At 51.8% G+C, this 27,061-nt stretch overlaps 1 protein-coding gene across 1 annotated transcript in view; it reads left to right on the top strand.

The window, feature by feature from the left end:
* MMEL1 (membrane metalloendopeptidase like 1) overlaps window positions 1–27,061 on the top strand; it is a gene marked incomplete at both ends in the record, with an annotated part of 48,907 nt that overhangs the window by 18,719 nt on the left and 3,127 nt on the right. Inside the window, 16 exon segments of the mRNA XM_082616102.1 lie at window positions 5,229–5,306; window positions 6,008–6,067; window positions 7,078–7,142; window positions 7,146–7,239; window positions 7,420–7,500; window positions 10,162–10,260; window positions 10,629–10,747; window positions 11,338–11,403; window positions 12,820–12,849; window positions 12,853–12,954; window positions 13,016–13,105; window positions 23,849–23,985; window positions 24,342–24,435; window positions 25,775–25,903; window positions 26,309–26,407; window positions 26,834–26,917. Coding sequence (XP_082472228.1) covers window positions 5,229–5,306; window positions 6,008–6,067; window positions 7,078–7,142; window positions 7,146–7,239; window positions 7,420–7,500; window positions 10,162–10,260; window positions 10,629–10,747; window positions 11,338–11,403; window positions 12,820–12,849; window positions 12,853–12,954; window positions 13,016–13,105; window positions 23,849–23,985; window positions 24,342–24,435; window positions 25,775–25,903; window positions 26,309–26,407; window positions 26,834–26,917 — 1,427 coding nt within the window.

The following is a 27,061-nucleotide window of genomic DNA, read 5'->3' as shown; positions in this document are numbered from 1 at the left end:
ATAAAGCAGAAACTGACACACTACTGTAAAGCAATTATACTCTAATAAAGATGTTTTTAAAAAATTAGCTGCAAGAGCATAAGGGAATTGAGATTAAAATAAAAGGTACATTTTGGATCAGTAGGAAAACTTATTCAATAAAAGTGGGGGGGCTTCCCTGATGGCGCAGTGGTTGAGAGTCCACCTGCCGACGCAGGGGACATGGGTTCGTGCCCCAGTCTGGGAGGATCCCACATGCCGCGGAGCGGCTGGGCCCGTGAGCCATGGCCGCTGAGCCTGCACGTCCAGAGCCTGTGCTCCGCAACGGGAAAGGCCACAACAGTGAGAGGCCCGTGTACCACAAGGAAGGAAAAAAAAAAGTGGTAAAATATGGCTATCATTAATGAATTCTAGATATAGTAACTAGTTAAAAGTAAAAAAATAATGAAACTGTAAAAGTATCAGAAACCTGGGAGACTGGAAGTAAATTATTCATGAGGAATACCTTTCTAAGATAAAAGAAAAAAGGATACATTTAATTATATAAGAATTAAAATTTTCCTCATGGCAAAATGCACTACAAAGGTCAGAAAACAAGCAAAAGAAATTGGGAAATATATTTGGAAATAGATATGCTTTCTTTACAACTTTTGAGAGAAGCACATGTTTCTTTTTCCTTTAACCTGTTATGTGGGTATTAATCTGTAATGTAAGTGCATGGTTCCTTTCCTTTAACCTATAATGTGAGATTTAATCTGTATTGTAAGTGCATGGTTCCTTTCCTTTCATGTGTAATGTGTGTCAACATGGCGCACTGTTTCCAAGCACAGACTTTGGATGTTCCTGTACTGGTCCCATCACTGACCATCCACAAAAACTTGCAAATATTACTTTACTTTCCTGGGGATTAGAGTATAACCTAAGAAATGGAAACAAAATAAACCTTTCCCCAGGGATAATAGAAGGTTTAAAGGAGTAAATATGGAAATGACTTAGGACAGTGCCTAGTACAAGAGAGATCAATATAAGTACTTATCCTTTTTTTTTTTTTTTTTTTTTTTTTTTTTTTTTTTGCGGTATGCGGGCCTCTCACTGTTGTGGCCTCTCCCGTTGCGGAGCACAGGCTCCGGATGCGCAGGCCCAGAGGCCATGGCTCACGGGCCCAGCCGCTCCGCGGCATATGGGATCCTCCCAGACCGGGGCACGAACCCGTATCCCCTGCATTGGCAGGCGGACTCTCAACCACTGCGCCACCAGGGAGGCCCCTTATCCATTTTTTAAAGAGACAGATGAAAGAAATAAAATGTGGTGATTTCAATCTATTGATATATATTCTTGACATTAAACTACGTTTTCATTCAAAAAAAAAGATTCATCCATGTCTTTTTGTGGCTTGAAAGCTTTTTTCTTTTTATTGCTGAATTATAATTCCATTCAATAAATGTAATACAGTTTATTCATAATCCTATTGAAGGACATCATGGTTGCTTCTAGTTTTTTGGTTTTTGGTTTTTTTGAAGTTATAAATAAGTCTGCTATAAACATTCACATTCAGGTTTTTGTGTAGACATAAGGTTTCAAGTCAGTTGGCTAGACACCTAGGAATGGAGTTGCTGGATCATATCGTAAGACAGTGTTTGGTTTTTGAAGAGACTGACAAACTGTCTTCCAAGACAACAAACGGTTCCAACTGTACCGTTTTTCATTCCCACCAGCAATGAGTGAGCTCCCAGGGCTCTGCCAGTTGACATCATCAGTTTTTTATTTTGTCCGTTCAAATAGGCATGTCACGGTATCTCACTGCTGTTTTAATTTACAATTTCCTAATGAAAAATTATGTTAAGCATCTTTTCATATGTTTACTTTTCAACTGTGTATTTTCTTTGGTGAGGTGTCTTCATATCTTTTGCCCATTTTTTAACTGGGATTATCTTCTCTTCTTTTTGAGTTTTAAGAGTTCCTTGTATTTTTTGGAGACCAGCATTTCATCAGATATGTATTTGCAAATATTTCCTCTCAGTTTGTGGCTCTTTTTTCATTTTCTTAACAAGACTTTCACAGAGCAGAAATTTTCACTTTAATGAAGTCTCACTTGTCGATTTTTTCTTTCATGGATCATGCTGTTTGTGTCGTATTTTAAAAGTCATCACCAAACCCAAAGTCATGTAGCTTTTCTCCTGTCTTCTTCAAGAAGTTTTACAGTTGTGCATATGATATTTATGTCTGTGGTTTATTTTGAGTTAATTTTTGTGTAAGGCATAAGGCCTGTGTCTAATTTTTTTTGGTTTCTTTTTGTATTTGAATGTCCAATTTTCCTTTTGGAAAATTTATTGAATGGCTGTGCTTTCTCCATCGACTTTCCTTTGCTCCTCTGTCAAAGGTCAGTTGACTGTATTTGTGTGGATCCATTTCTGGGCTGTCTATTCTGTTGCATTGATCTATGTGTCTCTTCTTTTGCCAATACTATGCCCTCTTGATTACTTGTAGCCTTATCGTAAGTCTTGAAATCCAGTCATGTGTCTCTCCAACTTCATTCTTCTTCATTGTTGTTTTCTGTTCTAGCTACTTGAGCCTTTCCATACAAACTTCAGAACCAGTTGATCAATAAATACAAAATAACTTGCTGGTATTTTGATTGGAATTATTTTGAATCTGTAGATCAAGTTAAGAGAATCAACATCTTAATAATACTGTCTTCCAGTCCGTGAACACAGAATATCTTTCCATTTCTTTACATATTTGATTTTTTTCATCAGTGTTTTATAGTTTTCCACATATAGGTCCTGTACATATTTTGTTAGATTTTTACCTAACTTTTTCATTTTTTAGGTGCTATTGTAAACAGTATTGCTTTAATAATTTCAAATTCCAGTTGTTCATTGCTAATGTATAAGAAAGCGACTTGTATATTAATTTTGTATCCTGCCACCTACTATAGTCTTTTATTAGTTCCAGGAGTTTTTTTTGTTGTTGTTGTTGTTTTGTTTTGTTTTGTTTTGTTTTGCTTGATTTTTTGGGATTTTCTACATAGATGACCATGTCATCTGCAAATAGAGTCTTATTACTTCCTTTCCTGTCTGTGTTCCCTATATTTCCTTTTCTTGTCATATTGAACCAGCAGGACCTCTCATGTGATGTTGGATAGGAGAGATGAGAGAGGACAGTGCTGCCTGTCCCCAGTCTTAGGGGAAATCACCCAGTCTCTCACTGTTAACTACCATGTCAGCTCTGGGTGTTTTTTAGATGTTTTTCTCCATTTGGTTTTTTCATCTTTTTCCTTTGTGCTTCAGGTTGGATCACTGATACTGACCTATATATGCTGACACTAATACTTTCTTTTGCAGTATTCAGTGTGTTTTTAAACCTAAAAAATGAATTCCTCACTCTTTCTATTTCATTTCCATTTAGTTCTTTTTTAGAGTTCCCATTTATCTGATAAAATTCACCATCTATCTACATATTTTGCCGTCTTTTGTACAAGACCCTTTATCTTAATTATCATGGTGATTTTAAAGACTTTGTCTGCTAACTCTGACATCTGGTCACCAATGAATCCACTTTGAACTCTTTTGGGGTTTTTTTTCTTGGTTATGGGTCACATTTGCCTGTTTCCTCATGAAGGAGGATTTCTCCCAGCTTTCCTGCCCTGGCCCTGCCTTCACCTGCATCACCGCCATGCATTATGGGACGCCCCAGAGAAGGAACCAGAGCCTTGTGTGACAGGGGCTCCTTGGAACCCGGATCCCTCCCTCCAGCCCACGAGCAGGAGCAAAGGGCTTGTTAAAAATCCCCCACTCCATGCCCCTCCTGGAGGAGGCCTGCCCCTCCTCCTGCCCCGGTTGCAGGTGAAATAGCCACAGGTCCCTCTGGTCCTGGGAGGACTCGGCTCTTTCTGGAATTCGGTTCACTCAGGTTTCTTGATATCTTCAGCTCTCATGTCTCTTCTCCAGCTTTCTGTCCTTGTTAGGTGGTAGCCACAGTCTCCTTAGACTTTCTGCGTCCTAATCAGAAGCAAAGACCCCTTCTCCCTCACTATCTCTTTGGCCAGAGCTCAGATGCCTAGACCACTCTTCCACAAGGGCGTGGCCCTTGTCCAGAGGCCCTGGGTTGCTGAGACCGGCAGATGCCTGTGGGGCAGACAGACGTAGCACCCACTGAGCACTGCATTTCTGTTTCTGATCCATGGGACCGTCCACGGTTTGCCTCAATCTATGCATCACTTTTCTCTTTTTCCACTGGACTGGGGGCCCCTTAAGGGCAGGATCTGTGTGGGACTCAGATCTGAATCTTCAGAGCCCAGCACCAGGGCTGGTTGATAATATTAGCAAATGTTGGATTCATGGATGAACAAATGGATGGGTGGAAAGAGCAGCCACTAACAGGTGGAGGAGAAACACCTCTCCCCACCCCCCCACCCCCCAGATCACACATCTCATAAACACTCCCTCCAATGGCCAGGCCCCCAGGGGACACCCAGCACATTCAGGGCCTCCTACACCCTCTGCGGTCTCAGGGGCTGGGCTGAACCGGGTCCCAGGCTTGCCCACGGCCCTGACCTGGACGAGGCCCTGTTCTCTCCTGCCCAGCTCTCCGTGGGTCTCCCTGGTGGGGAAGGTGGCCAGGCCTGGTGGGCTCTCTCCCTGGACCTGACCCCCTTCCCTGCACTCACGCCCCCTTCCTGCACCCCCTCCAGGCCGATGCTGACCAGGCAGTGCCCGCCCCCCTACGTAGTGGACAAATGAGGGAGGGCGGCTTTGCACTTTCAGCAGCCTGCCTAGGTGGAGGGGCTGGAGCTGAGGCCAGTGGGTCAGAAAGAGACCCCCCCAGAGGACATCCTTTCCCCTTTAAAGGGCCTATCGTCCTTGTCTTAGTAGACCCCAGGAGCTGCCCACCCTGACCTGGGTGAGGCCCATGACCCCGCTGTAGAGGAGGATGTCAGAGGGCACTTCTTAGGGAAGAGGTCCTGCCTCAGGACCCCTCTGGGCCTGGCAGCTGCAGTCCCAGGGCCGGTGGGCCTCCCCCTCTGCTCAGATTTGATTCCTCCTGGAGCCCCTGTGTCTTGGTTGCCTGGTGACCAGCCCTCACTACAGCGGGAAGGGGCCGCAGCCCTACACAAGGAATCCCCAGAGCTCCCAGGACCCCCCTCCGCAGGAGGATGCCTGTGCTGCCCCAGGTCAGCCCCGAGGCCCCCAGGAAGCGGTGGCGGCAGAAGGAGCGCTGAGTGCGCTGAGTGCTGTGTTTCTCCCCAGGGAAGCAGCTGCCACTCTTCACTAGCCGGCTTTGCTTCTCAAAGGAAGAGAAGACCGTTGTAAAGCGAACACCCCGAGGTAGTCCCGTCTTCCCTCCCAGCACGACCCGAGCAAGGCGGTGCTAGGAAATGGCACCCCGCATGGTCAGGCTGGGTTCCACTGCAGGCCCGGGGTGTGCGGCAGGACAGGGGGCCCTGCCCAGGGCACCAGGGTCCTGTGGGAAGAAAGGGCAGTGGCAGGGATGCAACCGTGAGCACCTGCTGGATGCAGAATGCTTCCTGGGCGCCTGGGAACCGGCAGTTTCAGGGAGCGGCTCCTGAGGTTCAGCAGCTGCACACTGATACAACCAGCGGGTGAGGGGGTGGGGGGCTGGGAGAGAGTAAGGGCGTGCAGGGACGGGGCAGCACAGGCAGGCTGTCTGGAGGAGGTGACACCTGATGGGTGAGCGCTGGCTGGGCCGACAGGCAGGAGGGCAGAATGGCCAGCTTCAGCCCTCAGCTGTGGGGATCAGAGGGTGTAAAAGGGCTCCCGGGTCACTACAGGGGTCAAGCCAGAATGAGCTTACCCTCACTTAAGGCCCCAGGCCTGGGCCACCCAAGAAGGAAGCAGGCTGCCCTGCAGATGCCCTCGGGGCCCAGGCTGGACCGCCATGGAGGCCGGGGTGACCAAGGTTTAACCCGGCCTATCCCTCCCCACCCCACCTGTGCCCCGCCCACCCCCGCCAACCCCACCGGCAGCGATCATCCTAGCCAAGTGCTCACACTGCTCCTTGCCCGCAGACATCCAAAAGCCCAAGGACACCGGTGAAACCTGCACCACCCCTGGCTGCATGATGGCAGGTAAGCCCCCCTTCCCTCTGAGCCTTCCACAGCCCTACTGGGGGGCTCGGGGCCCCCCGTGATTCTGGCAGAGGCCAGGCACTGCTTGAGGCCACGGGGAGCCACCACACTCCTGAGGCGCGGCATTGGGCTGGTGGGCAGAGACCCTGGGTGTGCCTGGGGGCAGGGACTCCACTGCGGGTGTCTCACCTCCCCTGCCCCCAGGAAGCTGCTCCCCTGGCTGCAGAGGCCCCTGTGACCACAGTGAAGCTGGCACAGGGACCCCAGGCGCTCTTTTTTGCACTTACAGAAAGAAGGTCACACAAACACACACACTCTCTCAAGTTTTCTCCCAGGAATTTGTCTTAAAATTGGGCGCCATGTGCCATTATTGGCAGATAAAACACAGTGAAAATGGTATGAAGAAACACTAGTGTAAAAACTCAGAAATGTGATTTTTCTGCCCACGTTGGGGTAGTGGATGGACTCCTGTGGTGCTGCCCCCTGCGAGGTCACAGCCAAGTGGAACAGAAGGTGAGGGAGGGTCCTGGGTTGGGGTCCAGCCTGGGCACCTCTGCTGAAAGCATCCTGCCGGGAACCTGGGGGCCCCACCGTCCCTGCCACGTGGGGTTCTGGGAGCAAACCCATCTGCTCCAACAGAAACCCCTGTGGTGGGCGAGAGCCGCCCTCCCCCACGGACGCACTGACCGGTAAGGGGGCTCCAGGGGCAGGGCCAGTGCTGAGCACTGGCTGTGAGCCAAGCGGGCTCGGCCAACACCTGGCCATCTGTGGGACCACAGGCATCCCGGATTTGCAGATGTGTGAGTGGAGGATCGGAGAGGTCACGGGGTCCAAGCTCACGTGGCTGATGAGTGGGGTCCTTAGAACTGGAGGCCCTGCTGCCGACCTCCCTGAGGTCCCAGGGTGACTAACACTTCTGAGGGCACAGGGCCTGATTGAATACCCAACAGCCCATCGGGCTGTCCACACCGGATCTCCCCTCTTCCTCTGCACCCCCTGGGGACGAGCAGCCACCAGGATGCTCCAGAACATGGACCCATCCAAGGAACCCTGTGACGACTTCTACCAGTACGCGTGAGGGGGCTGGCTGCAGCGCCACGTGATCCCCAAGACCAACTCACGATACAGCATCTTCGACATCCTCCAGGATGAGCTGGAGATCATTCTCAAAGGTGCGCACGGCCTCCACCGAAGGAGTGGGGACAACCCGTCGAGCCAGTGGGCACAGGGGACAGGGAGGGAGTCCCCTGGGATAAAGGCCTCCACCGAGTGCGGCAGGGACACGGGCACCTTTGACCTGACCTCCCCAGCAGCCTCCTCAGGCCTCTGTCCAGCTTCTCCTCTGCCCACAGGGGTGCTGGAGAATTCCACCACCAAGGATTGGCCAGCTGTACAGAAGGCCAAGGTGCTGTACCGCTCCTGCATGAACGAGAGTGAGTGGCCGATGGAGCTGCCCCGCCAGGACCCGGTTCCAGGACCCCACGGCCCTGCGACAGAGCCCAGTGGAGCGGGCGCCCCTCCAGACCCGTGCCGGTGGGAGCTGTGCACTCCTCCTGGCTGGGCACCGGGCCCAGGTGCCCTACGGGGTCCAGGCTGACTGCCAGCTGCCCGGGACCGGCTCACACCCTGACCCCAGCCAGCCACACTGTGCCCAGGCAGGAGGAGTCTGCCTGGGAGGCCCAGGGAAAATGCACGCGGACACGCGTGTGTGTGTGTGTGCGTGCGCGCCTGTATGTGGTTTGAAGGAAACAGTATTCAGGGCACTTGGTAAAGATGGTAAAAGGCAGACTCTTCAGGGCCATGTCAGTAGGTGCAGGCATCACTGCAGCGGGGTCTAGAAAGAGGGGAAGGAGACTGGGCTCCACTCCAAACACAGCGAGGGCAGGGAGGTGAGGGTTTAGAGCCGAGGGGCAGGAGGGCTCCGTGAAGGGAAGATTGCTAACAGGAGACATGGTGGGGGCTGCGTGTCTGGCAAAACTAACCTAACGGGATTCTTGCTGAAGGCAGGCCAGGCAGTCAGACATCACCTGGGGGACAGTGAGGGGCAAGGACTCCGGTCAGCTACCGAGAGGGATCAGATATTCAGGGGGCAGGGGGAGTTCTTGTTAAAATGACCACGCAGAGTTCTTGCTACAACTGGATTTTACCAGGAGGTGCGGTGATGGGCCCAGTAGAAGGTGCAGCAGCCGGACTGAAGGCAGAATCGAGAGATAATCTTGCCGTGTGTGTGTGTGTGTGTGTGTAGATGCAAACGCATGTCTATTGTGTGTGTGTGTGCACGTGTGTGTAGGAATATGTGTATGTGTTTGTGTGTATGTGTGTATATGTGTATTATGTCTATGTGTGTGTGTTTGGGTATATATATATATATATGTATGCCTGTATGTGTGTGTACGTGTGTGTGTCCATGTGTATATGTATGTCTATGTGTATGCATTTTTGTGTGTATGTGTACATATGTGTGTATATGGGTATTATGTCTATGTCTGTGTGTCTATATGTGCATGTGTGCATGTGTGTATGCATATGTGTACGTGGGTACGTATCTATGTGTATATGCATATGTATGTCTGTGTGTAGGCATGTGCGTTTGTGTGTATACGTGTGTGTAGGTAGGTGTGTATGTCTATGTGTGTATATGTGTGTCTGTGTGTATTTATGTGTTTTGTGTGTATATGTGTGTACATATATATGTGTATATGGGCATTATACCTATGGTGTGTATGTGTGTATATGGGTATATATGTCTATGTGTGTGTAACCTTGTGTGTATGTGTGTATGTCTGAGTGTGTGTGTGTATGTGTGTGTTGTGCGGCAGGGGTAGGGGGCAGTTTCCCAGTGCTTTGGTTCCTGTTAAGAGGATTCACACACTTGGGGCCCCTCCGGCCCGTCTTCCCTTAGGTGCCTGCCTGGGGGCCTGCAAACCCAGCCTGTGGTTCCGGCTGCTCTGGGGGACCGCTGCCCCTCCTCGGCACCAGGGTTTGAGGCTGGCTGTTTCCCCAGGGGTCTCCTGCAGGGTGGGGTTTGTTTCTGGCATACCTAGTCACGAGACTTGTAGGGCCCCCAGCATTATCGGGGTGTCTCCATGGGGTCCTGGGCTGGCACACTCCTCTCCTCCCCATGGAAACAGGAGGTCACGTGATCCAGTCTGGCCAGCACCTGCCAGGTGAAGGAGATGCACTGTGTTCCCACCTGTATAGAGTTTCTGTCCTGAGAGACCAAATGTACGAAAGGACAACAGCCAGACCGTGTATAAAAATACAACCCTGACCCCGGGTCTGCAGCCAGACGGCCAGGCCATCACCTGCGGGAACCAGCCCAGGAAGCCAAACAGTAACTCCTGTAATGATCTGCCCGAGATGGCCGACCTGACCCGTCACTGGCAGCTCCCTAGGTTTTGTCCCTGCTCCCAACTCAGGACCCAAGAAAGCAAGCCCAGTGTGCCCCCACCAGCCATGTGGGACACCCTGCTTCTCACTCCCCCAGGCCCCGGCCCCCATCAGGGCACCCTTGGAGCCGCCCCCCTCCCCCTGGACCGCTCCCCTCCCAGCCTGCCCCTCCAGGTCAAGCGACCAACCGGCGAGGCCCTCCCCGCCCTGAAGCCTCCACCTTGTCAGCAGCGGGCCAGCTCTGTTCCCACCTTTGCGGGTTCTTGTGCCAAGTTCTCCCAAGCTTCCTGGGCGCCCCCATGCTGGGAAGCTGTGCTCCGTGCTCCGTCAGCAGTTCAGTCCACCCGATGCTGGAGCTGGAGGGCACGTGGGCTTCCCAGCCGCCGGCTTGGACCCCCACCTCTGCCTGTTCCCGGCCTTCCAGAGTACCGCCTGGGCTTCTCTGAGCTTCGGGGCCTCCCCTTCCACACCCTTGTCCTGGTGGCGCCTGTGCTTTCATCAACCCCAGGCCCCTTTCGCGCCTGCGTCCCGTCTCTGCTCTTTCCAGGCCCCTGAGTGTCCTGTGCTGCAGAGTCTGCACCGGGAGGGTCAGGCTCTGCGCTGGGCATCAGCATCCCCGTGGGTCCATGTGCCGGCGGGTGTCACACCTGCCCCCCACCTCCCCACCAGGGCATCGGGTGAGCGACCGCTCCCTCCCCTCTCAGGTGAGATAGAAAAGCGAGACTCGCAGCCCCTTCTGGACATCCTGGAGGTGGTAGGAGGCTGGCCAGTGGCCATGGACAAGTGGAGCGAGAGCATAGTAGGTAAGGCAGGGCCTGGTGGCAGCCTCGCATGGGCGGGTGGCCCTGGGCCTGGGGCTCCTTGGAACAGAGACCTTCCAGGCCCGAGCCGGAGAGTTTGCAGCAGCTGCTGGCGGGCTCCCAGCAGCTGGGCCCCTCCACTCTGCAGAGGGGCATCCCTTCCAGAGCCCTAGGGAAGGACCCGGGCTCCGGCTCTCAGCGTAGGCCCTGCTCCCTGTTCTCGGGGGGTGGGGGGCGCACAGCGCTGCTCTCAGGGCCCTGTTGATCCCTGTGGACTCTGTGGGGATAGTTCTGGGATCCCCTGTCGGACGAGGGGCTGGGCTAGGACCCCAGGTCCTGGCAGGTCTCCAGCATGGGGTGCTGGCCCCCAGGCCCCCGGTGGGAGCTGGAGCAGCAGCTGGCTGTGATGAACGCACAGTTCAACCGGCGGGTCCTCATCGACCTCTTCGTCTGGAACGACAACCAGAACTCCAGCCAGCACATCATCTACGTACGAGCTGCACTGGGGGGCCGGGTAGGCCGGGTCTGTCCCCTGGGCCTGGCTGGGGGCTCCCGCAGGGCAGCGGGGAGACAGCTGTTACCACAGGAGGCGGGTGGCCCGCATATGCTCCCAGGGCCCTGCTATCATCCACACCTGCAGTTCAGGGGACCTGTGCCGATGGTCTGGGTTTCTGCTGGGCCTTCCGGCACCTGTGTCCTGACCAGAGGGGCGGCCCAGGTGCCGAGCTGGTCCTCGGGACGGTCCTTCCAGGCCTTTGGCACCAGCACAGAAAGCCCGACCTCAAAGAGCCACCACTGGCCACAGATAGGCCACAGAGGACCCCGCGTGGAATACACAGGAGGGGGTAGGGGAGGGGGGCTGTCCAAGGCCCTGTGGGTGGCCCGCACCCCCTGGCCACCCCTCAGCCCACCTGCAGTCCAGCCCCAGAGCAGGGGTCGGGGCCCAGTACCTGCACACGCTCCAGATGGAGCGCCCGTTCCCGCCAGGCACAGCATGGTGGAGGGGAGAGGGCTGGGCCCACCTCGGCAAGGCTAGGGGTGTCCCGGCTCCCTGCCCAGGTTCCCATGCTCTGTCCCCAGATAGACCAGCCAACCTTGGGCATGCCGTCCCGAGAGCACTACTTCAATGAGGGCAGAGACCAGAAGGTGAGTCAGGGGCAGCCCGACGCTGGACCTGCCCCCCCGGTGCTTTCCCGCCGGCCCCTTCCACTCTGGGTGCCCTCTGCCCGTCACTCCAGGGCCCACCTGTGGCCAGCTCTCTGTGTGTCCCCTTGACACTAACCCCACAGCTAGCCTTTGTGGGCACTTGTGTGGCTCAAGCCCGGTGCTGAGGGCTGGACACGCAGGCGTGGGCCCCTTCCTTTGTCACCATCGTAGGGGTGTCCCTGAACCCCCAGAGGCAGGCTCGGGAATCCGCTCAGCCCTGCAGCCCTGAGGGGCACACCCTGCCATCCTCATCTCGCCAGGGCAGGACTGCGGTCCACACCACCGGCTCACTGCACATGGCCTGTAGAGATCTGAATGCAGGCCACCTGGGCCCTGCCTGCTCCCTGAGCCACCCTCCTCCTGCACCCAGGAGAAGAGAGATGGGGAACCAAACAGCAGCAAGGCACGCGGGACAGGGACAGGGGTTGTGGAAGGGGGAGTCGGGGGGGAAGGCCAGGGAGCAGACTGAAAGACAGGAGGTGACATATCCCACGGCCTGGAAGCAGTGTGGTGGGCCTCGTGGAGGAGGTGGGCTGTGAGCTAGGCCAGGAGGGTCCAGCCAAGAGAAAAGACAAGTGTGGCCAAAAGAAGGAACCGTGAAGTGGGCAGTGGGGCTGGGAGAACAGCCCAAGGAACCCAACTCAGAGCAGCAGGAACTGGGGCCCCTGGAAGGGCTCACGACTTGCAGCCATGGATCAGACCCAGAAGCTGCTGGCCAAGACCGGCCTGGCGGCATCAGCCCAGCCTGATGCCAAGTAACTGGGAAGACGTGGCCTCTGTGGTCCCTGCTTGCAAAAGAGGAAACCACCCCCCAAGACAGGCCCCAAGAAGGCGGGTCCGGGAGGGACACACAGCCTCAGGACCCAGCTCCTGACGCCCAGCCTAGGCAAGCCCGGCTAGGGCAGCCCGCCTGAACCCTGGCGCCCGATGGCTCTGGGCCTTTACTAGCACCTACTGTGTGCCTCGCACTTTATAGGCAGCCGTGCAGTCCGCTTGAATAGGTCTCTGGTCCTGCGCGAGCTGCTCAGGCACGGGGTCGCACAGAGAAGGGATGCAGCAGGGAGCCCGGCACTGAGCGTCTGGCTGTGGGTCAGAGAGCAGCCCATCCAGCAGGTCTGGGGAGCAGGCGCCGTCCACCCACGGGGCTCACGGCCTCCCACCCGCCGGCTTGCCAGCAGCATGAGTCCCAGCACCAAGGGCCCCTGGTCTGGGAGGCGTGGGCCGTCTGGAACCCCCAAGCCGATGGGCATCCCGAGGGCTGCTTTGTGGCATATGCCCACCCCACCCCCACAGAGAGCTCCATGGGGGCCAAGGTGGCCGAGGTCGCCAGACTGTGTCCTGCACCCTTTGGCTCAGGTACGGGAAGCCTACCTGCAGTTCATAGTGTAGGTGGCCACGATGCTTCGGGTGGACATGAACCTCCCCCAGAACAGCGACCTGGTGCGGGAGGACATGGCCCAGGTGCTAGAGCTGGAGACGCAGCTGGCCAACATGAGGCCGCGGACCGGGGTCGGATGGGGTTGGGGGGATCAGGCCACCTGCCCTGCTGCAGGCCACGGCCACCTGGGAGGAGCGGCACGACGTCACCGCCCTGTACCACAGGATGGACCTGGAGCAGCTCCAGAACAAGTTCGGTCTGAAGGTGAGCCCCAGCCGTACCCGCCCCGCCTCTCTCCCCTAAGCCTCAAATATGCCCACCCCAAGCAGGGCCCACGGGACCGGTCACCCAAACAGGGACACATCCACACGAGGACGGCAGGTGTCAGTTGGCTGCCTGGGGATGCGGGGCCACCCGCCTGTGAGGTGCCTGCTGCGACGTCCCAGGTCTTCTGAGTGGGAGAGTGGCCTGCGAGGGGCTGCTGACTCACCTGCCTGAGTCGGGCAGGCCCCCCGCCTGGGGCTTCCTATCCCCAGGCCCGGCTCGGGGCCCCAGCACAGCTCTGCCCCTGACAGAGGGCCCCACGGCCGGACCCTCGGACCCTCCCCTCCCACTGGCCAGGCCTTAGGCTCAGGGGCCTGGGCTGGGGAGGGGCAGCCCAGTCCGGGAAGGGGGAGCTCCGCCCTGCGCCCCCCAAGGCCCTGCACTCACTTAGCCTGTCCTGAGCAGTCAGAGGGGCCTCCTCCTGTGGAAGGAGGGTCCAGACGTGGCTCTAGCCACCGCCAGCTGACTGCAGCGACCAAGGCCCAGGTCAGAGGGAGAAGGGTGCAGCTGGGGACAGAGCCCGCCGTCAGAGGCAGGGCCTGAATCTCCTTCCTGTGACCAGAACACTTAAGTGTCTGGAGCCACAGAACAAGATGGGAGAACTCGGGGGACCCTGCCCGGGGGTCCTGCACCTGGTGCTCCAGGAGGCCCCGTCGTCCCCGTGCTTCCTTCCCAGCTCCCAGCGCTGGCCTGCTGCGACACCACCCCGCACCGCCCGCCAGCTCACTCCCTCCCAGGCGGGCACTTTGAGGGGCCAGCCATGCTCTGGCACCGACTCCATCCATGAACGAAGCAGGCAGCCCCCGCCCAGGGCTTGGGTGGGGGAAAAAGAGATGTGGCCTGCAGAGTGTGCCAGAGGGCAGGCAAGGGGGGCACAGAGGACCAGCGAGTGCCAAGGTCCTGAGGCCGGGGCTGCAGGGTGGCTGGGGGCGAGCTGAGGCCGGGGAGGGAGGGTGGACCGTGTCGGGCCTCCGGGGCCATTTTGAAGGCACCGGCTTTGATGGGACAGGACTTGACTCATAGCGAAGAGAACCTGGCTGCTGAGGACACAGGGGAGGGACTGAGGGCCAGAAGCAGGGAGACGGTCAGGAGGCCGCAGCACTGCCCAGGCGGGACCAGGCGGCCTGGGACAGCGGCGGCGGGAGTGCCGAGAGGCGTGGCTCGTGGGTTCACTTGGAAGGGAGAACCAGCAGGACTTGCAAATGGACCAAACGTGGGAAGTGAGAGGAAGGGGGGGCACAGATGGCCAGAAGGTGCCGTGGAGACGCCCCGGAGCAGGGGTGGCCACGGGCAGGAACCCAGGGCTGGGGGTGTCTGGACTATAGTGCGTTTATAGAGCTTAGAATTGCCACACGTGAGCACATCCACACAGCCCCCTCCCTGCCCTCCTCCCCAAAGCAGCCGCCACCCGGCTTTCACCACACGCGTGCAGCGGGCTGCGTTCTTCTAGGTTCTGTAGGTGAGGCTACTTCTCACCGTCATTACACCTCGTGTCGCTGGGGCAGCAACGGCCTCTCAGCCATCCGCATCGCTGTACAATCGATCCTAAGAACACACAGCAGTTTGTGCTCCTGTTCTACTCTTGCTGGGCCTCTGGCTCAGTTCCAGTTCTGGACTTTTCTGAGCGATGTCGCTACGCTCATTCTCGTGCATGTCTTTTGGCGCACACATGCGAGCGTTTCTGCCAGGTGTCCACCTAGGGATGAAGTGGCCAGGTCTTAGGACGCAGCTCATTCGAAAGTCATCATACAGATTTACACTCCCCAACAGGAGGGTGTGAAACACCCCCTCCAATGCTTGGCGGTGCTCATTCCTTCCGTCTTAGCCCATCTATGGGTGTGTTGCAGATGAATGTGTTGCGGAATTTCATCTGGGTTGGATTTGACTTTCCCTGAGCACTACTTCACACTGACTGGCCAACAGTGGCCCCCTTTTGTGAAGTGTCTGCTCAGGTCTCTTGCCCCTCTGTACTACTGGGATATCTGCCTTCTTCTCACTGACTTTTAGTTCTTTGAATACATTGGATGTGACCCCTTGGTCAGTTTCTGTGTAGTAAATGTCCTTTCCAGTGGGCAGCCTGCTGTTTTACTTTCATACTGGTTCTTTTTTTTAAAGGAGGGCTTAAAATAGTCCAATTTATCAGAGACGGATGGATCCTGTCTCTATGGCTGTTCATTGTGTTCTGCTTAAGAAATCTTTGCCTGCGAGGTTGTTTAGGTCGACAGTCTGCCTTGAGTTGATTTTTTAGGTACAGTGAGAAGAAGGAATTGTTTCCTGTGCTCCTTGTGGCTGTCCAGATGATCTAGCGCCATTTATTGAAAAGACGCCCCCATTAGCCATTGCGCTGTATGCCAACTTGATTAAAGACCGAGTGTCCTTCTGTGCACTTGTGCCTGTGTGCACGTCTGGGTCTGTGCCTTTGTACCTGTGTGTGTATCTCTGAACTCTCGTCTGTTCCTTTGGTCTCTCTGTCAATTCACGTGCCGGAACCTACTGCCTCCATTGCTATAGCTTTGTGGTACGTTTTGATGTCCACCAACTCTGTTCTTCAAATCGTTTATTCTTGATCTTTTGCATTTTCTTACAAGACTCAGTCAGCCAGTCAATTACTCACACACACACACACACACACAAAATGCTGCTGAGATTTTGACAGGGATTGCTTGAAATCTAAGCATCAATTTGGGGAAGATCCACATCTTTCCAAGGATGAGTCTTCTGATCCATGAAACTTCCAGATAATTACTTCCATATATTTATGTTTTCTTTCATTTCTCTCAATAAGTTTTATAGTTTTCTACTTCAAGGCCTTACATATCTTTCATTACATTTGTTCCTAGGTGCTTGGTTTTTTAATATTATCGTAAATGGTATCCTTTTGCAATTTCTCTGATTGTTTGTTGCTAGTATACAGCAATACTTTGTATACAGCAATTTTACTCAAAGCATGTAGTAGTTCTAATAGTTTATCCTTTAATATTTTATAGACCCAGAATCATGTCCTTTGTAAAAAATAAGTTTTATTTCTCCCCTTTTCAATCCTGATTGATTTTATTTTTTTCTTGTCTTATTGAACTGGCTAGGACTTTCAGCACAATGCTGAAGTCATGACAGTAGATATCTTGTTTCCCCCCGATCTCAGAAGAAACGCTTGCAACATTTTGCAAGCTTTCATTTAATTTTGTTTGCTGTAGAGTGGGGTTTTGTTCGTTGCCACTGCTGCCGTTGTACAGATCCTTTTATTAGATTACAGAACTTCTATTTTGCTGAGCCTTTTTCATGAATAGTCAATTTTATTTTTTTTTTTTTTTTTTTTTTTTTCAATTTTTTTTTTTTTTTATTTTTTTGCTTTATAACAAATTTAATCAGTTATACATATACATATGTTTCCATATCCCCTCCCTTTTGCGTCTCCCTCCCACCCTCCCTATCCCACCCCTCCAGGCGGTCACAAAGTACCGAGCTGATCTCCCTGTGCTATGCGGCTGCTTCCCACTAGCTATCTACCTCACGTTTGGTAGTGTATATATGTCCATGCCGCTCTTTCACTTTGTCACAGCTTACCCTTCCCCCTCCCCATATCCTCAAGTCCATTCTCTAGTAGGTCTGTGTCTTTATTCCTGTCTTACCCCTATGTTCTTCATGACATTTTTTTTTTCTTAAATTCCATATATATGTGTTAGCATACAGTATTTGTCTTTCTCTTTCTGACTTACTTCACTCTGTATGACAGACTCTAGGTCTATCCACCTCATTACAAATAGCTCAATTTCATTTCTTTTTATGGCTGAGTAATATTCCATTGTATATATGTGCCACATCTTCTTTATCCATTCATCCGATGATGGACACTTAGGTTGTTTCCATCTCCGGGCTATTGTAAATAGGGCTGCTATGAACATTTTGGTACATGTCTCTTTTTGAATTATGGTTTTCTCAGGGTATATGCCCAGTAGTGGGATTGCTGGGTCATATGGTAGTTCTATTTGTAGTTTTTTAAGGAACCTCCATACCGTTCTCCATAGCGGCTGTACCAATTCACATTCCCACCAGCAGTGCAAGAGTGTTCCCTTTTTTCCACACCCTCTCCAGCATTTATTGTTTCTAGATTTTTTGATGATGGCCATTCTGACTGGTGTGAGATGATATCTCATTGTAGTTTTGATTTGCATTTCTCTAATGAGTAAAGATGTTGAGCATCCTTTCATGTGTTTGTTGGCAGTCTGTATATCTTCTGTGGAGAAATGTCTATTTAGGTCTTCTGCCCATTTTTGGATTGGGTTGTTTGTTTTTTTGTTATTGAGCTGCATGAGCTGCTTATAAATTTTGGAGATTAATCCTTTGTCAGTTGCTTCATTTGCAAATATTTTCTCCCATTCTGAGGGTTGTCTTTTGGTCTTGTTTATGGTTTCCTTTGCTGTGCAAAAGCTTTTAAGTTTCATTAGGTCCCATGTGTTTATTTTTGTCTTTATTTCCATTTCTCTAGGAGGTGGGTCAAAAAGGATCTTGCTGTGATTTATGTCATAGAGTGTTCTGCCTATGTTTTCCTCTAAGAGTTTGATAGTGTCTGGCCTTACATTTAGGTCTTTAATCCATTTTGAGCTTATTTTTGTGTATGGTGTTAGGGAGTGATCTAATCTCATACTTTTACATGTCCCTATCCAGTTTTCCCAGCACCACTTATTGAAGAGACTGTCCTTTCTCCACTGTACATTCCTGCCTCCTTTATCAAAGATAAGGTGACCATATGTCCGTGGGTTTAACTCTGGGCTTTCTATCCTGTTCCATTGATCTATCTTTCTGTTTTTGTGCCAGTACCATACTGTCTTGATTACTGTAGCTTTGTAGTATAGTCTGAAGTCAGGGAGCCTGATTCCTCCAGCTCCATTTTTCGTTCTCAAGATTGCTTTGGCTATTCGGGGTCTTTTGTGTTTCCATACAAATTGTGAAATTTTTTGTTCTAGTTCTGTGAAAAATGCCAGTGGTAGTTTGATAGGGATTGCATTGAACCTGTAGATTGCTTTGGGTAGTAGAGTCATTTTCACAATGTTGATTCTTCCAATCCAAGAACATGGTACATCTCTCCATCTATTTGTATCATCTTTAATTTCTTTCATCAGTGTCTTATAATTTTCTGCATACAGGTCTTTTGTCTCCTTAGGTAGGTTTATTCCTAGATATTTTATTCTTTTTGTTGCAATGGTAAATGGGAGTGTTTCCTTGATTTCACTTTCAGATTTTTCATCATCAGTATATAGGAATGCCAGAGATTTCTGTGCATTAATTTTGTATCCTGCAACTTTACCAAATTCATTGATCAACTCTAGTAGTTTTCTGGTAGCATCTTTAGGATTCTCTATGTATAGTATCATGTCATCTGCAAACAGTGACAGCTTTACTTCTTCTTTTCCAATTTGGATTCCTTTTATTTCCTTTTCTTCTCTGATTGCTGTGGCTAAAACTTCCAAAACTAGGTTGAATAAGAGTGGTGAGAGTGGGCAACCTTGTCTTGTTCCTGATCTTAGTGGAAATGGTTTCAGTTTTTCACCATTGAGGACGATGCTGGCTGTGGGTTTGTCATATATGGCCTTTATTATGTTGAGGAAAGTTCCCTCTATGCCTACTTTCTGCAGGGTTTTTATCATAAATGGGTGTTGAATTTTGTCGAAAGCTTTCTCTGCATCTATTGAGATGATCATATGGTTTTTCTCCTTCAATTTGTTAATATGGTGTATCACGTTGATTGATTTGCGTATATTGAAGAATCCTTGCATTCCTGGAATAAACCCCACTTGATCATGGTGTATGATCCTTTTAATGTGCTGTTGGATTCTGTTTGCTAGTATTTTGTTGAGGATTTTTGCATCTATGTTCATCAGTGATATTGGCCTGTAGTTTTCTTTCTTTGTGACATCCTTGCCTGGTTTTGGTATCAAGGTGATGGTGGCCTCGTAGAATGAGTTTGGGAGTGTTCCTCCCTCTGCTATATTTTGGAAGAGTTTCAGAAGGATAGGTGTTAGCTCTTCTCTAAATGCTTGATAGAATTCGCCTGTGAAGCCATCTGGTCCTGGGCTTTTGTTTGTTGGAAGATTTTTTATCACAGTTTCAATTTCAGTGCTTGTGATTGGTCTGTTCATATTTTCTATTTCTTCCTGATTCAGTCTCGGCAGGTTGTGCATTTCTAAGAATTTGTCCATTTCTTCCAGGTTGTCCATTTTATTGGCATAGAGTTGCTTATAGTAATCTCTCATGATCTTTTGTATTTCTGTAGTGTCAGTTGTTACTTCTCCTTTTTCATTTCTAATTCTATTGATTTGAGTCTTCTCCCTTTTTTTCTTGATGAGTCTGGCTAATGGTTTATCAATTTTGTTTATCTTCTCAAAGAACCAGCTTTTAGTTTTATTGATCTTTGCTATCGTTTCCTTCATTTCTTTTTCATTTATTTCTGATCTGATTTTTATGATTTCTTTCCTTCTGCTAACTTTGGGATGTTTTTGTTCTTCTTTCTCTAATTGCTTTAGGTGCAAGGTTAGGTTGTTTATTCGAGATGTTTCCTGTTTCTTAAGGTGGGATTGTATTGCTATAAACTTCCCTCTTAGAACTGCTTTTGCTGCATCCCATAGGTTTTGGGTCGTCGTGTCTCCATTGTCATTTGTTTCTAGGTATTTTTTAATTTCCTCTTTGATTTCTTCAGTGATCACTTCGTTATTAAGTAGTGTATTGTTTAGCCTCCATGTGTTTGTATTTTTTACAGCTCTTTTCCTGTAATTGATATCTAGTCTCATAGCATTGTGGTCGGAAAAGATACTTGATATAATTTCAATTTTCTTAAATTTACCAAGGCTTGATTTATGACCCAAGATATGATCTATCCTGGAGAATGTTCCATGAGCACTTGAGAAAAATGTGTATTCTGTTGTTTTTGGATGGAATGTCCTATAAATATCAATTAAGTCCATCTTGTTTAATGTATCATTTAAAGCTTGTGTTTCCTTATTTATTTTCATTTTGGATGATCTGTCCATTGGTGAAAGTGGGGTGTTAAAGTCCCCTACTATGATTGTGTTACTGTCGATTTCTCCTTTTATGGCTGTTAGTATTTGCCTTATGTATTGAGGTGCTCCTATGTTGGGTGCATAAATATTTACAATTGTTATATCTTCTTCTTGGATCGATCCCTTGATCATTATGTAGTGTCCTTCTTTGTCTCTTCTAGTAGTCCTTATTTTAAAGTCTATTTTGTCTGATATGAGAATTGCTACTCCAGCTTTCTTTTGGTTTCCATTTGCATGGAATATCTTTTTCCATCCCCTTACTTTCAGTCTGTATGTGTCTCTAGGTCTGAAGTGGGTCTCTTGTAGACAACATATAGATGGGTCTTGTTTTTGTATCCATTCAGCCACTCTGTGTCTTTTGGTGGGAGCATTTAGTCCATTTACATTTAAGGTAATTATCGATATGTATGTTCCTATTCCCATTTTCTTAATTGTTTTGGGTTCATTATTGTAGGTCTTTTACTTCTGTTGTGTTTCTTGCCTAGAGAAGTTCCTTTAGCATTTGTTGTAAAGCTGGTTTGGTGGTGCTGAACTCTCTCAGCTTTTGCTTGTCTGTAAACGTTTTAATTTCTCCATCAAATCTGAATGAGATCCTTGCTGGGTAGAGTAATCTTGGTTGCAGGTTTTTCTCCTTCATCACTTTAAGTATGTCCTGCCACTCCCTTCTGGCTTGTAGAGTTTCTGCTGAGAGATCAGCTGTTAACCTGATGGGGGTTCCCTTGTGTGTTATTTGTTGTTTTTGCCTTGCTGCTTTTAATATGATTTCTTTGTGTTTAATTTTTGACAGTTTGATTAATATGTGTCTTGGCGTATTTCTCCTTGGATTTATTCTGTATGGGACTCTCTGTGCCTCCTGGACTTGATTAACTATTTCTTTTCCCATATTAGGGAAGTTTTCAACTATAATCTCTTCAAATATTTTCTCAGTCCCTTTCTTTTTCTCTTCTTCTTCTGGAACCCCTATAATTCGAATGTTGGTGCGTTTAATGTTGTCCCAGAGGTCTCTAAGACTGTCCTCTGTTCTTTTCATTCTTTTTTCTTTATTTTGCTCTGCAGCAGTTATTTCCACTATTTTATCTTCCACCTCACTTATCCGTTCTTCTGCCTCAGTTATTCTGCTATTGATCCCATCTAGAGTATTTTTTATTTCATGTATTGTGTTTTTAATCGATGTTTGATTCATCTTTAGTTCTTCTAGGTCCTTGTTAACTGTTTCTTGCATTTTGTCTATTCTATTTCCAAGATTTTGGATCTGGGAAATAGAATCTTGGATCATCTTTACCATCATTATTCTGAATTCTTTTTCAGGTAGACTGCCTATTACCTCTTCATTTGTTAGGTCTGGTGGGTTTTTATCTTGCTCCTTCTCCTGCTGTGTGTTTTTCTGTCTTCTCATTTTGCTTATGTTACTGTGTTTGGGGTCTCCTTTTTGCAGGCTGCAGGTTCGTAGTTCCTGTTGTTTTTGGTGTCTGTCCCCAGTGGCTAAGGTTGGTTTAGTGGGTTGTGTAGGCTTCCTGGTGGAGGGGACTAGTGCCTGTGTTCTGGTGGATGAGGCTGGATCTTGTCTTTCTGGTGGGCCGGTCCACGTCTGGTGGTGTGTTTTGGGGTGTCTGTGGACTTTTTATGATTTTAGGCCACCTCTCTGCTAATGGGTGGCGTTGTGTTCCTGTCTTGCTAGTTGTTTGGCTCAGGGTGTCCAGCACTGTAGCCTGCTGGTCGTTGAGTGAAGCTGGGTGCTGGTGTTGAGATGGAGATCTCTGGAAGATTTTCGCCGTTTGATATTATGTGGAGCTGGGAGGTCTCTTGTGGACCAGTGTCCTGAAGTTGGCTCTCCCACCTCAGAGGCACAGCACTGACTCCGGGCTCCTCAATTTGGGATGATGTGTTGTCTATTCATGTATTCCGCAGATGCAGGGTACATCAAGTTGATTGTGGAGCTTTAATCCGCTGCTTCTGAGGCTGCTGGGAGAGGTTTCCCTTTCTCTTCTTTGTTCTCACAGCTCCTGGGTCTCAGCTTTGGATTTGGCCCCGCCTCTGCGTGTAGGTCGCCGGAGGGCGTCTGTTCTTCGCTCAGATAGGACAGGGTTAAAGGAGCAGCCTCTTCGGGGACTCTGGCTCACTCAGGCCGGGCGGGAGGGAGGGGCACGGAGTGCGGGGCAAGCCTGCAGCGGCAGAGGTCGGCGTGACGTTGCACCAGCCCGAGGCGCGCCGTGCGTTCTCCCAGGGAAGCCGCCCCTGGATCCCGGGACCCCGGCAGTGGCGGGCTGCACAGGCTCCCGGAAGGGCGGTGTGGGCAGTGACCTGCGCTCGCACACAGGCTTCTTGGCGGCGGCAGCAGCAGCCCCAGCGTCCCACGCCTGTCACTGGGCTCCGCGCTTTCAGTCGCGACTCGCGCCCGTCCGTGGAGCCCCTTTAAGCAGCGCTCTTAATCCCCTCTCCTAGCGCACCAGGAAACCAAGAAGGGAGAAAAAGTCTCTTGCCTCTTCGGCAGCTCCAGAGTTTTCCCGGACTCCCTCCCGGCTAGCTGTGGCACATTAGCCCCCTTCAGGCTGAGTTCTCGCCGCCAGCCCCAGTCCTCTCCCTGTGCTCTGACCGAAGCCCGAGCCTCAGCTTCCAGCGCTGCGCGCCCCGGCGGGCGAGCAGACAAGCCTTTCGGGCTGGTGAGTGCCGCTCGGCACCGATCCTCTGTGTGCGGATCTCTCCGCTTTGCCCTACCCAGGTATGTGGGGAGTTTCTTGCCTTTTGGGAGGTCTGGGGTCTTCTGCCAGCGTTCAGTAGGTGTTCTGTAGGAGTTGTTCCACGTGTAGCTGTATTTCTGGTGTATCCGTGGGGAGGAAGGTGATCTCCGCGTCTTACTCTTCCGCCATCTTACCCGGAAGTCCATGAATAGTCAATTTTAATATGCCTTATCTGCATCTATTGAAATCACCATGTGATCTTCCTTCTGTATTCAGTCACCATAGTGAATTATATTGATTTGATTTTCAAATGTTACACCACACTTGTATTCCTTGAGTAAATCTAATTTGGCTGTGTTGCATTATCCATTTTATATAGGTATGGATGAATTCCAATTGCTAATATTTTGCTTAGAATTTTTGTATCAATTATCATAAATGAGACTGGCCTATTGTTTTCTTTTCTTTTAATGTCCTTATTTTGGTATTAAGGTTATTTTTGGCCTCATAAATCAAGCTGAAAGAGTTTTCTCTTTTTTCCTTCTCTGAAAAGTTTAAGATTGGCAGTATGTCTTCCTTAAATGTCAGATAGTATCCACTGGAAAAGCCAGATGAGTCTGGAAATTTCTATGCGGAAATATTTTAAATTAAATAATCCAGTTTTTTACATACAAAACTATTTATATTTTCTATCTCTTCTTTCATTTTTTCTAAGTTGTGTTTTTCCAGGAATTCTTCCATTACACTTGAATTTTCCAATATATTGCCATAATCTCTCTTCACTGTTTGTAGGCTCTGTAGTAGTGTCATCCACCTTTTTCCTGATTCTGATTACCTGCACCTTCTTATTTTTTGAATATTCTTTAGAGGGGGCTGGGTTTCTTGGATGCCCAAGAACTGTGTCTACCTCTCCACCTCTCCCTCTTTCTCCTCACTCCCTCCTTCTCCAGGGATTTAACTGGACTCTCTTCATACAATCTGTGCTATCCTCTGTCAAAATCGAGCTGCTGCCAGATGAGGAAGTGGTGGTCCATGGCATCCCCTACCTCCAGAATCTTGAAGACATCATCGATGTCTACTCATCCAGGTGAGGCTCAAGGAAGGTCCCAAGAGGTGTCAGCATCTTTCCCCTGCTCTCTCCTCATCCCCAACAGCTCCTCCTCTCAGGAAAGGACCCCGTAAAGCATTACTCTGAGGTGCGAGGGACATGACGGGGTCAAATGTTTGTGGCCAGTGGAACCTTACATTAGAGATGCGAACCCCTCCTTGAGTCATCCAGGGGCAGGCAGGATGTATCTGTGGGTCATCTTGGAGATTTTCTCCACCACCCTGAAGCCTCTGTTTGGTGTGGAGCCTGCTGTCCAAGGGCCCATAAACCACACCCTCTCCCTGGGCAAACAGCGCGCACCTGTTCTATCCGTTGCCCTCTGCCTCCTGCCCCAGGACCATGCAGAACTACCTGGTCTGGCGCCTGGTGCTGGACCGCATCAGCAGCCTGAGCCAGAGATTCAAGGATGCACGCGCAAACTACCGCAAGGTGAGCGATGCCCTGCCCCTGCACCGAGCCTGGCCTTGATAACACTGACCACCTGCTGTGGGCCAAGCACCAAGGTCCACCCTGGGATCAGAGCTGTGATCCAGGCTCATGAGACACACCCTCTTGGGGCAGCCTAACAATAAGCCATCGACAAAGTATAATCTGCTCTTTCAAGACCAGCAAGTAGGATGTGAGGGGAGGGGGTGAGGGCAGGGAAAGTGACCATGGAGACCTCAAGGCATGAATGACCCAGGCCAGACTCCCAGGAGCAGAAACAGCTAGTGCAGAGGGCCTGGGGCAGGGACCCCGGGGTCACATGGGGGAAGGAAGGAGACGAGGTCGGGGAGGAGGGGGAGGCAACCATGGGCCAGAGCAGCATGCAGATCCCACGTGCACTGAGAGCCACTGGGGTGTTTAGAGTGGGAACCACAGGCCGATGTCCCGCCTGGCGTGGTCATTCTGGCTGCTGCGGGGGCACAGGCCAAGTGAAGGCAGGTGCCATCATCGGCGGGGGGGCGGGGGGATGTGGACCAGGGCATCGGCACTAGATGGAGGCGCTGACAACAGGCAGTTGAGGTTGGATGAGGGGATGAGGAACCGGGGAGTCGGGGGCCTCTGAGGTTCTTTGCCAGGGACATGGGGCAGGCAGAGGTCTGGCCCCGATCGGGGAGATGGGAGCAGAACAGCTTGTGGCAATCAGACCTCCTGCTTTGCCGTCTTGGGCTGAGGACACTATGAGACAAGCGTGGAGAAGGGAGCTGAATCCCAGAGCTCAGAGGACAGAGAATGAGTCACACTGACTTCCTAAGAGGCAGGAAACCCCATAGCCCCGGAACGTGTGGCCAGATGCTGGGCAGAGCTCCAAGGTGGCCAAGATTTGGGGCCAGAAATCTGACGGGGGACACATTTCCATCTTGTGCCCCGTGTCCCCAGGGACAGATGGGCAGACATTCTCATCGTCATTTTGGAGACGGGAAAACCAGGGCCCAGACAGCTGGTGGCTCATGGCTGAGCTAGACAAGGCCCCCAAGGTCAACGCCAGCCTGTGCTTTGGGGTAGGGCTGGAGTCCTTGAGAGTAGAGTCGGCCAGACAGCCAGGCCAGGGTGGCAGGGACAGGGGACAAGGAGGAACTCAGGGCCAGGCAGGGCACCCGCACCCCGGGGTCGGCCTGGGCCGGGAGCCCAGCCCTCCAAACTGCACACTCGGTCCTCCCACACCAGGGGCGGTGTTCAAAGGGAGTGTCTGAGTTCACCAATGTCCCCCACTGGCCCCTGGGCACGCTGGGGCCAAGGCCAGGGAAGCAGACGTTGGCAAACGTGGTGAAATGAAACGTGCCAGGCGCTGTACAGCACGACGGTGGAGGAGGTGCGCTGGCGGGAGTGCGTCAGCTACGTCAACAGCAACATGGAGAGCGCTGTGGGCTCACTCTACATCAAGGAGGCCTTCCCCGGGGACAGCAAAAATGTGGTGCGTGCCCGGCGACCCCGCCCTGGGCCAGGGGACACCAGCCCGTGGCACCTCTCACCCCAGCAGCGCCTGTGTGCTCAGCGGTACCGGGGAGCACGTGTTTGCCCGGTGCCCCATCACACAGCGGGATGCGGGGGAGCCTTGCCCGCCCCAGGCCTCTAGCCCCCAACAGCTATTGGCCCCAACCCCCAGCCCTGCGGGCCTGCCTGGGAAGGGGACAAGCTGTACGAGGTGTGAGTCCAGGGCCTGGCAGGCCCTAGGCCCACCCAGGACAAAGTGCTGCCGTGGGGACCCTGTCCCAGGGGGTCAGATCCCGCCCCCCAACCCCCCACCACGTTCGAAGCGGCCCCCTGCAGAGACCCCATTGCTGATCAGCCAGGCACCAGGGTCATGCGTTCCCCCCAGGTCGGAGAGCTCGTCGACAAGCTGCGGGCAGTGTTCGTGGAGACCCTGGACGAGCTGAGCTGGATGGATGAGCCATCCAAGGAGAAGGCCCAGGAGAAGGTGGGCAGGAGGCTGGGAGAGGGTGGCCCCAGCACGAGGGGCACAGGGTAATCATCGCCACCCCTTCCTCAGAGATGAGGACAGTGAGCCTGGTGGGTGGGGGGCTCGCTCAGGGAGGGGCTGTGGGCAGAGGCGAGGCCCCCCAGCAATGGGTGGGGGCGGCCACGGCCACAGGGAGCAGGACCCCCTCTGGGCTAGTGTGACAGACAGCGGCCAAGCAGCTCTGCCCGGCCCGACCCCAGACCCCTGGCTGGCGGCCGGGTGCGAAGGTCGGTCTCTGGTCGAGCCCTTCCACGTTCTGTCCCCATTAGCCTCCCCACAGCCTGCAAGGAGGGCGAGTCTCTAAGCCCCTTACCCACAAGGTGGGGGCAAAGCCAGGATGCCCACAGTGGGGCGGGCAGGGACCGGCCCCCATCTCCTCCCTAGGCCATGAGCATCCGGGAGCGGACTGGGTATCCCGACTACATCCTGGAGGAGGGGAACAAACTCCTGGACGAGGAGTATACCAATGTGCGTGCCACCCAGACAGCCCCACCTGTCCCCTGGCCCCAACCCAACCCGCCCCTGAGCCAGCCCCCAAGGACCTTGGGCCCTCAACTACCGGGGGTGGATTCCGTCCATGACGCAGCCACCTGGCCACATGCTGGGGCTCTA

The sequence above is a fragment of the Mesoplodon mirus genome, assembly GCF_964341445.2.
Source record: "Mesoplodon mirus genome assembly, chromosome: 3".
Taxonomy (NCBI): Eukaryota; Metazoa; Chordata; class Mammalia; order Artiodactyla; family Ziphiidae; genus Mesoplodon; species Mesoplodon mirus.
This window is presented reverse-complemented; position numbering and strand designations above follow the sequence as displayed.